The sequence below is a fragment of the Dreissena polymorpha genome, chromosome 5 (assembly GCF_020536995.1).
Source record: "Dreissena polymorpha isolate Duluth1 chromosome 5, UMN_Dpol_1.0, whole genome shotgun sequence".
NCBI classification, from domain to species: domain Eukaryota; kingdom Metazoa; phylum Mollusca; class Bivalvia; order Myida; family Dreissenidae; genus Dreissena; species Dreissena polymorpha.
In genome coordinates, this window is record NC_068359.1 from 108,133,388 (window position 1) to 108,150,581 (window position 17,194).

Below are 17,194 nucleotides of genomic sequence, written 5' to 3' on the forward strand. Positions count from 1 at the left end.
TTTCGGACTGTAACTGCGTTATCATTTTTTATTAAAATCATTTTCTCACATGTTCACCATGCTGGGAAGGTGTGCCATATCTAAGGTCATGAGTAAGGTCATGCAAATCGCAAAATGCCAAACATATACATTGTGCACATTGTTAAATACTTACCAGCACTATTGCCAGTTGGGCTTTCTAAGGTACGGTGAAGCAATATTAAAAATTGGCTAGACATGTTGCTGACAAGCATCTTGTTTAGCACCTAGTTAAGTGAGTTATTGCCATCTGATTAATAATATGACATTTTGAAATGACATTTTCGTGTCTGCGTCAGATGTGAGGAAATAATGATCAGAATTCAATTAACGCAATTTGCGGTACCTTTATAGCTAGAAAAATATGTATATCGTCTTGTCTTTCTGCTCAAATAATTTTTCAGGGATATATGAAACGTAGTATTCTTGTACGAGTTCTCTGAAACGTATAAGCCATTTTGTGACTTCCCTACCAAATGGTCAGGCGTATAATGTTTGGTTGATCTGGTACATTTATCTGACAAAGAGTTATAGGCTATGTATTGTTCACTATCATTCAATTGAACCATGTGACAGAGCGCATCATCAATGACCAGAATAATGCCGTTGACCTGCAATTTGACCGGATTTATGTGACAATGTGTGCCTGTCCAATTACATAACGTAGATTCCAACCCTCTGAAGACCCTCTCCAAGAAACAGGAACTCTGCAGCCCGGGCAGCACCGTTTAAAGCTTGAAGCCAACGTAAATACCCAACTGCTCCAGAATACTGTTCTTTTAGAGTAACGTCCCTTTTCTTCAGATGTTGATCCGCTCGCATACACCGGAGGACTCCCCCAACTTGCCTTTTTGCAAGCGTTTTATATACTGGCAAACAGAGCGCCACCTAGCTAACGGAAAGACACGATCCGGAAACTACCGACGTTTCCGAATTCCATCCGCACTCTACGGAGATCACCGATCAGCATTTCTCCTTCACTAACACAGAAACTAGCCGAATATATACGCCGGATTTTACTAGAAACATTTCTTAAATATCAAATACTCTTTAAATGCTTAATATATTACTTTTAGCCATACAATTAACTTACTTTATGAAGAACAAGTTACAATTTAATATTGTTAACGTGGCAAATGTAAAACTAAGGGAGGTAATTATACTGTAGCTGTGAAGAAACGCAAAGCATATATTTCGACTACGAATCCTTTCGTTATATTACCCACGCCTCCGATTTGACATGAGTCCCCTCATGATTCCAATATACAAAACTAATACAATCAAACACTACAACTAATCCAAAAACTGTACACAAGCAAACTTCAACAAGGGCTAACATACATATTGCAATAGCGAATCTCTTCTTGAGATAATAAATGTATCAACATCAGTGCCTAAAAAAATCTACTCACTACTTAACATGGTTCGTACTGAACCAAAAACACACAAAGTCCCCATTATCAGGACACTTCCTCTTCAAGTGAAACATTCAGCCGCAGGTGTAACACCGTCGCTCCATGATGCTTGGCCTTTAACCATATCTGGGTTGTGAGGTTTCCGCGGTGCCCATGAGCTGACTAAGCCGTTTGTTGAGCATGTCAACCATCTTTTGAAGCTCATTCATTTGCTTCATTGGCTTAATTATCGTCATCGGTACCTACCGCAGACACATGTCTGTCAGGCTTAGTTCTTTCTGCACGATAAAAAGCTTCGAGCTCCACAGCGTGCCTGATGGCATCATTGAGGCTTACTGGTCGGACCTGTTCGATGCGAAGTCTCATGTCCGCACTTTGAAGAGCATCAAGAAACTGATCTTTGGCCAATGTTTCTTTCAGGTCTGCCGGTGCAGAGGGGTATGCCAGGTTGTTTAATCTTCGAATGTCTTGCCCCAGCTCTCCCAACGTTTCCGATGCTTTTTGCCTGCGATCGCGTAACTGCACTCTGTACAGTTCCGTCTGATTAGGAGGCGCAAAACGTTCTTCTAGGGAAGGCAACAGTGAATCAAAATCTCTGGAATTGTGTGCAAGCTTTCCCAATACCCCTTGCGCTTGGCCACGCAACGACACTGCGAAATACAATCCCTTGTCGTTGTAGTCCCATTGATTAATCTCAGCGCACGTCTCAAAGTGCGCTCTATAATCTCGCCACGATGATTGACCATCATATGTAGCTGCCTTCACTGAAGCTGAAGGCTTCAATGAAGTCTTCTTTCTTGTTGTTACATTTTCTCCGGGAATAAATAACTTTGATTGAGGCTTAGGTGTCTCTGTTTCTAGACCAGGAGTAGAGAAGCGAGTCTGGATTTTGTCACGCTCTAATCTATCAAGTTCCTTCTCCAAAGTCAACGTTTCACACTTTTTAACGAGGGCTTCATTTTCCCGCTTCAACCGCTCCATTGCTTCAAGAAGACTTGCGTCACCACCTTGAGCCATTTTGAGGCCTGGGCTTGACAGGTTAGAACTGTCGATAGGTTTCTGTACCCTATCCCACCGCTGCCACCAAATATGTAGCGCGAGCCGCCGACTACCTGAGGCCGCCACCGAGCGCTATGTGCGCGGCCTCACAACGACGATGTGCCTTCCGAAACCCTCGGAAGGCCGATTACAAATAACAATTAATAAAAACTAATTTTTCTCAGGCTACCTGCCTTATGATTGGAAAATGAAGAGTAATTGAGTCGCCTTAAATATATACAATGCGACCAAAAGAGGAGAATCGATGCCTTCGACCGATTTCCTGAGGCCGCCACCGAGCGCTATGTGCGCGGCCTCACAATGCCGATGTTTCTTTCCACGAATCCTCCAGCTTTCGTGAAGCTACATGTCACCACCTCCGTGAGGCTACTGGCTTCCGCGAAGACACTGGCTCACGTCACCCCAAGGCCTTAGGTGAAGCTTCCGTCACTGCCTTGTACGACGTCCATAGATTCCAACCCTCTGAAGACCCTCTCCAAGAAACAGGAACTCTGCAGCCCGGGCAGCACCGTTTAAAGCTTGAAGCCAACGTAAATGCCCAACTGCTCCAGAATACTGTTCTTTTAGAGAAACGTCCCTTTTCTTCAGATGTTGATCCGCTCGCATACACCGGAGGACTCCCCCAACTTGCCTTTTTGCAAGCGTTTTATATACTGGCAAACAGAGCGCCACCTAGCTAACGGAAAGACACGATCCGGAAACTACCGACGTTTCCGAATTCCATCCGCACTCTACGGAGATCACCGATCAGCATTTCTCCTTCACTAACACAGAAACTAGCCGAATATATACGCCGGATTTTACTAGAAACATTTCTTAAATATCAAATACTCTTTAAATGCTTAATATATTACTTTTAGCCATACAATTAACTTACTTTATGAAGAACAAGTTACAATTTAATATTGTTAACGTGGCAAATGTAAAACTAAGGGAGGTAATTATACTGTAGCTGTGAAGAAACGCAAAGCATATATTTCGACTACGAATCCTTTCGTTATACAGGGACACTCACATTTTACATAGCACTTATGTACTTCTTGTTAGGCGATTTAATCTTGACTTTCCTATTAATCAGATATGATTGTGGTGAACGTTGTACAGCTAGTCGACACTCCTACGCCTTTCATTAAGCCCTGTAGCTGTAGTATCTGAATTGGTCACTTAGAATAATATGCGTCGCATAGGCCAAACCATTTAGCAATAATTACTTATTAGGAGCACTATTTGGGTTGAAACGGATTTATCATTAAAAGAAATTGTGAAATAAAGAAAAAAGAGCGAGTCGTGAAATTCTCTCATGTTTCCAGAAATGATCTTTTGATTACGTACGCTATTTTATTTCTTGTTGTTCATTGGAAATGTTGAGTGTTTATACATTTACTGGATACTGACAACCGAAATTGCTCTAAGTTTTCTGACACATACAAACAATAGTTTGTTTTCTTGTTCGAAAACTAAATTAAACAATATTTTAAAAGTGCGTGTGCCCGAAAATGTACAGACAAAAAACAGGTTTGCGAAAATCTAGAGACACACTAAAATATTGCATGGATGATCGGATCATGTTATGCAGTGTGCATAGCGTCAATTGTTTCAACGAATAATAACACGTGATTGTAAAATGTGTGTGTGTCTATTTCAAAGTTTATGCGGGCCTTACGAGCCAGAGGAGTCATAATGTGAATACCTGGGGTATGTCCCAGCACTCCTATCCAATTTTCTTACTAGACTCAAAGAAAGTTGAGGCGAATGTTCAATTATAGCAGCGATTTCCTGCCTAAAAAATGAAAGGGATTCAATTTTGGTGTGGTCTTGAGCTGTGGGGTTGAGGGAGGTATCGTCAAATACCACGTCGCATATTGTAAAAAACTTTTATAAATGTTTCACTTTATGCTGTTGATTGAAACGATTGCCTGTTCCTGGTTTACATGATTATTAACTCAAGAACGCAAATGCAATGGTCGATTGCCTTCATGCATTTATCTGCCCGGTTTTATAACCTTAATCCAGGTGTAAATACGCATAATCAAAGTGTCACCAGATAAGCACGGCAGTGCAAAATGTTGGTCAAATAGATTTGTAAAATAAACTGTCCACAAATGTAGAGTCGTTCATTACTATGGTGTACGGATAGGTCCAAATGTCTGAACCGCGTATCAGACGGTTTAGCTAAACCGTATCAGACGGTTTTGCGGTCATAAACCGTCTGATACGATCGTAACAGACGGTTTTTACTTTTGGACCGTATTGTACGTTAAACCGTTTGATTCGAAACCGTCTATTTTTAATACCCGTCGTAATCCGTCTGATACGATTCGTATCATGCGGTTTCGAATCATACGGTTTAACGTACGAACCGTTCCAAAAGTCTTAAAAGCGTATCATACGGTTTATAAACCATATGATACGGTTGTAACTAAACCGTCTGATACACATACGACTTTTGGACCTATCCGTACACCATAGGATACGATTTGTAAACCGTCTGATACGAATCGTATCATACGGTTTCGCATCAAACAGTTAAGCGTACAATCGGTCCAAAAGTCAAAACCGTCTGGTACGATCGTATCAGACGGTTTATGTCCGCAAAACCGTCTGATACGGTTCTAGCTAAACCGTCTGATACGCGGTTCAGACATTCGGACCTATCCGTACACCATACATTTGGAGACTTTTCTAACGCATCACTTAATCATATCAATATAGCTCCCTTATTTTTGAACGGCTTGTCTTGAAATTTGGACCAAGAATAATTCAACACATATCTTATAATTCCTGAAAATTTAATTCAAATTGAAAAAACAAAAAACTAAATATAAACCTTAACAAATTAAAAACGACACTTCAAAAGTCAAATTCGCAAACTCGCATAACGTTAAATAATAACAATGTGAAAAGTAAAACGCATAATCTTACACATCTTAATAACTGACCGGCTTGAAACATGCCGATTGAGTCGTTTCGCTCCTGAATATTCATACGAGCCACATTGTTTTTCTTTAATTAATGCTATGTTTTTCTTGTGTAAAAACTTACCTAAAATTATGAAATTGAAATAAAATTGGAATAACATGTATATCGTCTTTTACTACACTTTTTCTAATGCAACACTTTTAAAACTAACATATCTCAGTAATGAGTAAATATTTTTATTAAAAATTGAACATGTGATCACTTTACTACAATATGTGCTAGCTAACGATAAAATCATTCATCCGTGACGATCGGACGCTTTAGCAAAAGGGAAAGGTAGCCTGTAAAACGCAAAGTGTGCAATTGCGCTCCTGAATATTCATACGAGCGATATTGTTTTGTAAATTAATTTTATGTTTTCCTTGTGTAAGAACCCACCTCAAATAATTAAATTGAAATATAACAAGAATTAAATCGCGTTTTAACATGTCCACATGCAAAAACATGGAACCACACCTAACCCACGTGCTTAAGCGTCCAAACGTCACGGATGAATGATTTTATCGTAAGATTGCATAGAATGTAGTCAAATGATCGTATGTAAAATTTAAAATCAATATCTTTACTCATAATTGAGATATTCACGTTTGAAAAGTGATGCGTTAGAAAAGTCCCCAAGTGTACATAACGGACTACAACCCGTATGCCCGATAATTTAGAGAGAGCGTGTCCGCAATTACGGTATTTCTACAGTCGGACTTGATTCGTAATTAACGACGTTATCGCAATTTTACCTTCATGTACGCCATACAGTTATTAACTTATTACTTTGTTATGTATTCGCTATTGCATGTTCGTTAATGTTCACACTCATCATTCCATGAAATATGTTTAAAACAACATGTTTGTTCATGATATGACAGTTATATTCTCTATAGCATTTAATGATGTTGTACTATGTTGGCATACGTGGGAAAGTGGGGACATGGGAACGTTGATTGGAGCTGTAAATTCTTGTTGACAGCGTTGCCTGACATACAGCTCGTATAATGCGTTTTCATGTAATATCACTCAATCTCCTGTCCCCAGTCTACCATGTTTACACCATTGTATTTGTGAACACCACTGTATAGACGTGGTTATATAAAGTCCGTGGATTTACGTGCCAGGTAAGATGGTTTCTTTCTTGATTAACTGCATACTTGAAAAAACTTTAGTTGAAGCCATGCCCCATAAAGGCATATGAAGATTATGCATAAATAAAAGCAATAAATGTACACGGCGCATTTTTACTTCACTTATATGATAACAAAAATATCGAATACAAACATATAAGAACGAATACACGAACTTTGTGGAATGATAACATATTTGAGACTCCAATTGACATTATATTGTATTTTGTGCATTTCAAACTAATGAAATTGCAATAATTTAGTATTACTACTGTAACTTCTTTTGTAATTAGTATGAAATTAAAGTGAGAGTAAAGAAGGCAACTGTTAGCGTTATTGGTGCTGTCTTCTTATACTTCTTACAATGTTTTTTTGTAAAAAAGAAGTTTGTGTAATACGTAATATCTAATAGCTAAACTTTGTCGGAATTTTTATTTCAATTGGTCTAACGATTATCACTTCGCTAGTCAATCGTGGGCGATACATTACGAAAATGAAGTAATCATGTCATTTTTACAAGTATTTCAGTAACTGTTATATGTTGCATGCTTTCGTCGTTCGGTTAATACCTATGACGATTTCGGAAAAAAGGCGTTGATATGTTTGCGAATGCCGGCATCTTCTAACATACTAGGGCATTATTTGTCCGATATCTGAACATTTGATGAAAGCACACCGGGACATATTTGCTGCAGGTGTGTGTTGCGTTGTTTTTGTGTTAATGAGCATTCAGAGATGAAAGAAAAAGAGTTGATATTATAATTGGCAAAGCACAATATATCTTCTTTTCTTAGCTATGTAAGCACCGTTACGATGATAAATAATCGACTTTAATCTAAATAAAGGTTCGTTTGACCGGTAAGACTGTCCTATAAAAATGTTTAACACTGGATCGAGTTTTTGTTTCCTCCATACTTTCAAAAATATGTTTTATCGACTCCATATCAAACGCTTTGAAGAGTATTACCTGTACGTCTTCACTAAATGCCATGATTACGAAGAAATATAGTATCAAATCACATTCGCTTTAAAATGTGCACGCTGTAATTGATGAAGCATTTAGTGACATATATTAAGCAAGAAGTAATTAAAATAAGAATAGTAGAAACATGAATCCGCGTTCATTTAACGATTATACATTCCTCTTCACTACGTTTCACGCTTAATTGTTAGTTTAGATACGACCACAACCACTGGAGCATGATCGCCTGTGATCGCATCATTGTATGTAACGATAAAGTTCAAAATAAACTATAATAGCTATCAAGTATGTGTTTCTGGATTAAAACATGATGTATCGACTGGCAAGTTTCGCTCGGCTGCACTTAAAGTATGTCATCTGATTAATGTCCATCATTTGACGTTTCTCATTAAATAGTGTTAATATTAATCAGGGATATGCAGGCTTGACACAACTGTAAGCTTTTAGAGGAATAAATCATGACTTTGCATGGTAAGTCTGTTTGTAAGTTATGGCTGAAAGGCGTTCTTATTTATTATAGTTACATTGTTGGTTACTACATTACATCATCTAGTGCATCTAAGATTTGTTGATAAATTATGTAAACAACGAATTCGTCGTCATTGATATATGTAATTTTTCAGACAACTGAAGGTTTCTCAAACAATCGCTAATGTTCTTAATAACATGAAAAGTATTTTTTAACATACATGTTCGTATATATAATCATACCAAACTAGAGTTTATATTAAATGTGCATATTTAATTAAATATTTCCTGAGCATTATATTTATATAGTGTAAACGACGGTTATTAAAATGCATATTAAATTGAAATATCGACGGTAAATACGGTGTACTGTTTTAAAAGAGAAGACTATCTTTTAAGAAGTGTTTATCAAAATGTCTATACCACGTGGTTTATTCAGGGTGTGTCACTTAAAAGTTAACAGTATCTTGTTTTAAGAAATGTTTGGTCAGACATTTTCCATTTATTGTGAAACAATTGTCTCGAAATGAAGAATCAAAATGTTCACGCTACGCTCGACAACTTAATCATCAACAAATAGAACCTTGCGTGATATGTAAAGGAAAATATTCCGCAAATAGCATGTCAACTTATAATTCACAAAATACGCGAGTGAAGTTTTTGGAAAATGCAAAATTTGGAATTGATCCTGCTAACACATTACATGGTGGTAGTTTTCGATTATGAGCAGGTACTGGCGAACAGTAACAGGTTTTTTGGTGACAATTGGATCAGAATTAGGAGCGAAATCATGAAAATGATTACCTGAAGTTTAACATGGTTTTCGTTCAGGTAAGCTACACAAAATGGCATAGAGTCTTGTTTCAAAAAGCCCACCAAAAACGCTATTGTTGTAATTATCATACTGTTGATCTTAGTGACACTTCCGGAGGGCGTGTCTTATCAGCAGTAGTTGTAATAGTTAAAGTTTAATAAATAAAATGTGCATGAGGTAGATATCTATACGCAGGTTCGCAATCGGTTATGGGACTGCTGTGTAGTAATCTTAGTATTAAAGTATGCAATTTTCTAAGGCGTTTGTACGAAGTCCACGTTAGGTACGATTGAAAAAGGTGGAAAGAGGTGCATTTTTTCCTCTTAAATACTCCATAAATAAGACATTGTTACTAGATAAGTATCTTCCGAAAAATAGGGACTTTGTATTGTTTAAAAGACTATATATATATATATATATATGAGGAAATACAGTCGATACAACCTTTCGTTATCACCATTTCTAAGAGCATGATAACAATTTTCAAATTTACGGAACGTATTTTAAAATACTAGCACACTCTATAATTTGAACATACATAATAAAAGTTATATATCTACACTATGTGTTCAATTGTTAGCATGTGAGTACTCCGAGAAATCATGCAAACAGGCGTTTGACAGATTCGTTGATTGCATGTTTTACACGCTTACATGTTTCTAATAACGGTTACGTCAATTGTAACTAAAAAAAATTGCGATTACGAGGTATAGGGGCTATATAAATTATTTCTTATGGGGCCCAAAGTTTATCAGAAATTGAAATTATGTTTCAATGTAAGTAAACAGTTCCATCAGATCGTGTACACCATTCAACTAATATAGACTCATGCAGTATTTACTAAATTCCAAATTAGTCTTACAACACGAACAATAAAATAAGGCATTGCGGTTTCTTTGTCACAAATTAGTTTTTTCCAAACAATGCAAACTTGTTAATTGATAGATATTTGATTGTACTACATTGTAACTTACCCACCTTATCTATTGTGTTCAGTGCATATAATTCGTTTTGGGCGAGTTCATATTACTTGTAATAAAAATGCATGCCAACGCCTTCATTGAGCATAATGGGATCTTAATGTCTACAAAGAGTATAAGGCGTTGCGGAATGTAATTCATTACCGATAATTGGAAAGACGATCGGTGTAATAGTATATACTCTCTTAGCAAAGTAATGTCAGATAAGGTGTTTAGCTAAAATAAGCATTTCTTAAATTATCTTTCGTTGGGAATGTGGACTTTATTTAGACGTTTGTGAGCATATGCTTAAAAGTATGTTTGCTTTGAAATTGGATTTATTAAGTTGTAATAAGTATTCATACAGTTTAGTTTATATTAATCACTAAAAAAATCAGGTGAGCATATTTTCACCTTTGTAATTTAACGCAATATTATGAATTGACTGTTTTGTATTGTTCATAGTTCTTCTATTATTTACTCCGAATTCGTACTCTTCTTTACATAATTGCGATGCATTTTTGGAACTGCATTATTCAATCAACGTTAAATGCATCAAAAACCTGATTCCATTACATACATGTTTGTTTAAGGCCTACTACGATTGACAAGAGACATGGAGAACATTTCAGCCTACGAAAACGGCCCTGGTCTTGATCAACATAGCAACCACAACGACACCGATCCCACGTTCGACGACGACTCCTACTCCTTCGACGACTACTATCACGAACACGTGTACAGCATATTCGACTTTGAGATTGTGATCTACGGTTATATCTGGCCAGTCTTGGTCATTTTTACGTGTCTATGCAATTGTCTTGTGATCGTTGGATTCTTACGAAAGAATATGCGAACTTCGACTAATATAATTTTGGTTTTAATCGCAATATCCGACTCCCTTACCGGACTGGTGACCCTCCCAGCGACGTTCTATGTGTACTCAAGTGAACAGATGTTACTTTCTAAAGACTGGTGCAATGCTACCATGATAACCAGGTTGTACATTGCACGTGCATTTCACACCATTTCCGTCTGGGAAACCGTTCTCCTTGGGTTTCAAAGGTTCTTGCATGTACGACACCCTGCTGTTGCTAACCGTTGGTGCACGATGAAGAAAACGATCGGCATTGTTGCTGTTATGTACGTCCTGTCCTTTCTATTGCACATGTACCATGCTTTTGACATTAAGACTAGTGATGGGTTTTGCCACTGGGAACTCAAAGAGCCATGCGGATGGGGCTGTGCTTATATATGGGCCTCGTTTATCCTCGGTCACGCAATTCCCTGCGTGGCATTGGTGGCGTTCACGACACTGATGTTGCGATCAGTGAGCCAGAGACCTGGTAGCAAAAGTGTTGACAACAACGTTAGGCGACGAAGAGAGCAAAACAGAAACATGACCATCGCTGTTCTACTGATAGTCGTCATATTTCTTATACCGGAGCTGCCTTATGGTCTCTTCTACTTGTTGACGATGATACTGATACATAGCGGGCAGAAAATACTACCTCTGAGGACCAACAGAATAATCCACGCCACGTATGAGCTGGCCTTGGTGCTTAGCTTTCATCTGAATTTCTGGGTATACTGTGTGATGATTCGAAGCTTCCGTTCTGGCATTAAAACTCTTTTTAAGATGGCACGGTGCAAGGAAGGCACATTTTCAGAACTTGAGCACGAGCACACGTCATCTCAGAACATGAGTTATGAACTTGTTGGTGTCTCAGAGAGACAGGCTGAAGACGTTGAAATGTGAAAATATGTTAATGTTACTCAACGATATAAACAGCATACTCCTTTTACAAAAAGTCTTAGAGTAAGGTCTTATTTAGAACATATTTATTATTGGAAATCTGTTTCAATTGTAACGCTAAAATCAGTTTAAATATGACATAAAACATGAGTTGTCAGTTTCAAATAATCAAAAATAATTAGTAACGTAAATTGTGCACAAAACATTTAATATCCATTTATATGGTATTTTATATGACCTCGTAAAGAATACTTGTTTTTCATTACCTTAGGCGGGTGAAAGGCCTACGGTTTATTTTGTATAATTTGCTTATTGCATGAAGCGTTAATAGCGTAAATTGTGCAGGAAATGTGTAATATCCACTTGTATGGTAGTGTATATTACCTTGGACAGAACACTCGTTTTTATCATCTCATCCAGGTGATAGGCCGACTGCGTATTTTCAATTATAGGCGGGTAGATTTTCATACTTAATTTAGTGACGTTAAATGATGTCGCGAATGTAGGCACGACGACGTTATATAAAACAGACGCGCACACATCTCTCCTGTTTATCCGGTTGCTCAAAACTTTAAATAATAGTTAAGGTTACAGTCTGTTTACTTCAGATCAAAATAAAATTAAGTGACCAAGCAAAGTTATTATCAAACATGTTTAAACTATTCGGGAAAACACATTTGTTTAAAACGAAGAACACAATATTAAAGGCAAGCAATTCATTACTTTATCCCGAAATTAATGACTATGAGCTCAAATGGCCGCGAAAGTTTTGAGCAACCAGGCTCATATTCTGGCTGTCATTCTCTTTGTCGCTTTTTCAATTTAATAATAAATATACCGATAGCGCTACTAAGCATATAATAACACAACAATAAAAAATAATGGTCATAATCAGCATACTTGCGGCATAGGAAGCCTTGGGGACATTCCACTATAAAACGATTTTTGCCTATATATCAACAACAGCTACACTGATATCACTTTCGGCTAAAATTATCAAACCTTTGACGACAATTACCAGAAAATGTGAACAGCATATTCGACTTTGAGAATGCGATCTAATGATACATTGTCTGAAGTTATTTATATGTTTTTTGTCACAAGTAGGCGGCTTATACAACATTTGATAAACCTACTAATAAACCAATAACAAACACCATTATGTGTAATCATAATATCGGCTTGGAATAAACATGACATACTTTCAAAAGAAATACAGAAAACATTAGGAAGATCGTCGTAATAGTCAGTTATAAACAGCAAATAAATTTAAACTTCTTAAAATGGAAAAACATTTACCGTTCAGCAATTCTTGAGCGGTTTTCGCAAAAGGCACGATACAATGAGGAGGGCCGATACAATGAGAATCAGGGCAAACGCCTGTTTGTGCTTCCTTACGAAAGCATATGCGAACTTCTTCTGATATCATTTTGGTTTCATCGCACTTTTGATTCAATACCTACACATCTAGAGTCCCAATTGTGCGTTATTCGACAATAAACAATGATAGAAAATCATGGTATATAACAAGGCTCACAAAACTCTATCAAATATAATATAATAACGCGGATTTTTTTTTCAAGTGGCATAGATTATAGTGAAATACACGTCATTTGTATTCCGTTAGATTTTATGAAACTTGTGCATGTACTAAATTATTTTCAGTGGACAAATACTGTATATTTAGATACCACTGATAAATATGATTCAAAAGAAAGTATTGTCCTATTTTTGTTGTTGGTCTTCAGTATTTTATCTCTTGCTGATCTATTTAAAAGTTTTACTGAACATGATACTATAGTTAATAGTTATTTTTGTGTAACTCTTAATGCGTATGCGAATTTTAATTTGAAAGTGTCTGCCTAGTGACCTCTAGTAATGAGTGCCTTGTGTTTGACTGTATAAAAATCGCAATTAAATGTATAAACTATCATTTACCGTTTTTTCTTAGTATTGTCGAACATCCATTAGATGTCGAATAGATTTTGTTATCATATTAGTTTGTTAAGTCATGTTTAAACACATATTTTTGAATATTTACCAATTATAATCTGTTATATATGAATGTGAAAATTTATTAAATAAGCGCCTTACTAAAATATCTTATTTTTTATAATAAAAGTGTATGATATAAGCGACTGTTATAATTTTAAGTCTTCCACCTTTTCGAGAGCGAAGTGAAATTAACGGCAAAGCAATATCGTTATGAATGGCAGAGGGACCGCCAGACAATTTCGCAATTGACAACGGTTGTGATTTGGGTGCATCAAATTATTATTATAGATGTCCTGAATTATGTAAATGTTTCCGCTGCAGACAGAATAGAAGATTCAGAATAGAAATATGGCTATTTGAAGTCGACAATGCAGGGATTTGTCCCCTATTTAGCACTTTGTTTACAAATTCCTTTAAAGGTATGCCAATGAAACAGTTTTTGCAACGAAAATGATATCAACCAATGTCCCCCGAGTAATATATCCGGCAAGATTTCTTTAAAAAAAAATTGTGTTGGTGGAGAAATTCGACTTAACATTCAACATATTGATGAAACAATGATATGACCCGATGAAGTGCCAAAGATATCAAGATATGACAGGAGTGCAGTTCATTTATAAACTTAAAAGCTAACTATTACAGTTGATAATTGCCCACTCTTTTGCATTTTAGATAATTTTCATTGAACTTTGAGGTTTCATAATTATATCCGTTCTGAAGCTTAGTTAATTGCCAGCTTATTTGTTTCATAACCTTAGTAATGTATTTACTATTCTAAGATTTAATTAAAGAGCATGCTTAATGTTCAAGCACGTTTAATAACTTCTTCATATGCAAATGTACTTCAAATTATGGTATGTCTGGATTTCAAATTATATTGTGTTATTGTAATATAAATATGAAATCTTTCGTTAAACGGAACGCATTGTTTGACACATAGTCGGGAATAAAAGTTATTGCTCATCATCATTCACATTTTCTCAAGTGTAATTAAAAAGGAATAAAACAATACTGTGCCATGTTCTTTAATACTTAATCCACCATTTTAATTTCCTCTGAGAATGCTTTTGATTGGAATGCAGAAGATTTGTGAAGGATCGGCACAGTTTAATGTTAGACCAACACCATCATATTGGCAATTTATTTTGCATTTTATTAACCTTTATAGCATGTACTTTCGAAAATGTCGTAAAAGGACGTAAACTTAATAGAACGATTGGCGATTTGTGCAGAAACCGTAACTGTGTAAGAACCTGTTCACGAATAACAGGATTTTAACAAAGTGACTTTTCTCTAGTTGAAAGCTATTTGAACAAGGTTATTTGGATGAAATGAACAGCAAACATATTTTAATCGTTTTCTTAAAAAAACATCCTATAATTTATTGCGTTTTAACTTTTTTTGTTTTCAAATTTTTGTCTGAATCTGTGCTTTAAATTTAAAATTCACATGTTTATGCTTTTAATACTTTACATATTGAGATAAAAGATTAGTGTTTTCATAAATAAAATTCTCATATCTCTTCTCATTGAATATAAATGCGCATGCTCCATAAACTGCAACAATTAATAACTATAATGAGATAGTTCTCATAATATTAGATGAATCTCGTGTACTTTGCAATGTCGAGATTGGCGCATGTCAGTTAAACAAATCTAGAAAACATAAACATGAATGTTTTGCTACGTATTTTGCATTACACTTCATATGTTTGTCATATAAAGACTCTCATACCAAAAAGCAGCTAAATATTTGAAATAGTCCCATAAAAAACAACGGAAGACCGTTGTTATAGAAAACAATTCAATGTCCAATCTTCTTATGTCGCAGTTGAAGACGATTGGATTGTTTATCAAAGTTGATGATGGTGAAAGTAAGACTTTGTAGTACATGTAGATGATACACATGTTATTAGTAATTAGTAATTTAATTTGAAAGTTAATAGGAGGTTTGAATTCAAAGGAAACTAGAACTTTATGATACATTTTTCAATAAAAGTTTTTGATTTTCAAAGTTAGCTTTCCTTCTTTATCAAACATCATACATTTCTGACATCTAATGCTTTCAACATTGGTGTAAATTTCATAATCCTGATTTGCTTTATGTATTCCATAAATTTGTATTATAAAATAAGTTTTGTTAAGCATCAAAGTTAACCTTAAACCGTGGCAAATTTAAAAAGGGGGGGGGGAGACCTATCCCGCACCCTCACAGGTCCCCCCCGGTCAATAATACATGCGAACAGTCCTGTGATGTAAACTTTTGCTAAGCACACCTTCTGGTCTTAACACTGCTAGTTAATGTACGTAGACGACTACTTTTTTGGTCATTTACCTCTGGTTAAAGGTCGAATACAAGACTTGTAGTCGATTACACTCGTTAAAATGTATCAACATATTCAATGAGCATTTTATTCACAACTTAAAAGTATGAACGCTGCATGTTTTTTTTAATTTATCTATCAATTTTATTATCGACACTAATTATAAGTATACAAAAAATACATTCATAAATAAATATAACACACTTAATAACTGTCTTCCGCTAAAATAAAACTTTCAACAAGTGAAATATATTAAGTAGACAAAATAAAAAAGTCTGAAAAGGAAATATAAAAATGTCAGATAGTACAAGTAGTGATAGTATTGATACTATTTGATATTTTATGGGTTAATGTAATGCAAAAAGAAGTTAAAGATGACTCATTCAAAAGTACAAAGGTAACATCGAACGGAGAAAAAGAAGACAACGGCAGGGGAAAATGGCAAATTTCAGGTCAAATCGTTCCGAAAGTATCATTGGAATATTTTATCAAAGTGTTCGGATTCGACCCAAGGAATCTTGACAATAAATTTGACGATGTACATGCAACTTCTTATGAAGTGGCCAGCATCCCAACGCCTGAATTAATTGAAGAATTCGAGGGCACTGGCATTTGCATGGTCAAACAAGTTTTTAGAGCAGGCAAAACAAAAAAGTAACATAAAAAAGTTATTGTAACGATTTTAACAATTCCTGAAATTAAAAGTCGGCAGAGAACTGCATGCGCTTGATGTTGATATTTAGGATGAGTATATCGCACGTTATTCACACGGGGTATCCAAATTACACACCGAACTTAACAATATAATAGACGTACAAAAACTCCAGCAGGGAGTTCCCATGTGATTTTAAGCAAAGGAAATATCAGACATTCTATACATCTTTTCATACTGCTCACTTAGTTTTGAAGCCCAACATTCCAATCCATTACCGAATAGACACTCGAGAACATATTTTACCACAAATTACCCTGGACGACACGTTGATATAACTTGAGTTGTGTTTCATGATTTGTATAAACTGCTAAAAGTATGTGAAATCATATACTTGGCACCGAGTATCTAAAAGAGAGCTCGTAAGACATATGCTTGTACGATGTAATACATATCGTTGCAATTCATTTAAAAAAACGTAAATAAAACAGGCAAATTCAAGACAATATATGGATTACCAAAGACATAACATTACCCTTGTCAGATTAGCGTACATTTACAAAATACAATGGAACAACTTAATTGAGGAATGTTTTAGCATAGTTGTGAAGTGGTTCACGGTTATGCTCAACAATTACATATCAATCATAAAGTATTTA

General features: G+C 35.8%; 1 protein-coding gene across 1 annotated transcript; it reads left to right on the forward strand.

Moving 5' to 3' along the window:
- The first annotated feature begins 9,957 nt into the window (after positions 1-9,957).
- Positions 9,958-13,600, forward strand: LOC127831034 (sex peptide receptor-like). The gene is made up of 2 exons (XM_052356015.1): positions 9,958-10,124; positions 10,403-13,600. Exons 1-2 carry the CDS (start codon positions 10,115-10,117, stop codon positions 11,566-11,568), a joined length of 1,176 nt encoding a protein of 391 aa, XP_052211975.1. The 5' UTR covers positions 9,958-10,114; the 3' UTR covers positions 11,569-13,600.
- The last annotated feature ends 3,594 nt before the right edge of the window (positions 13,601-17,194 follow it).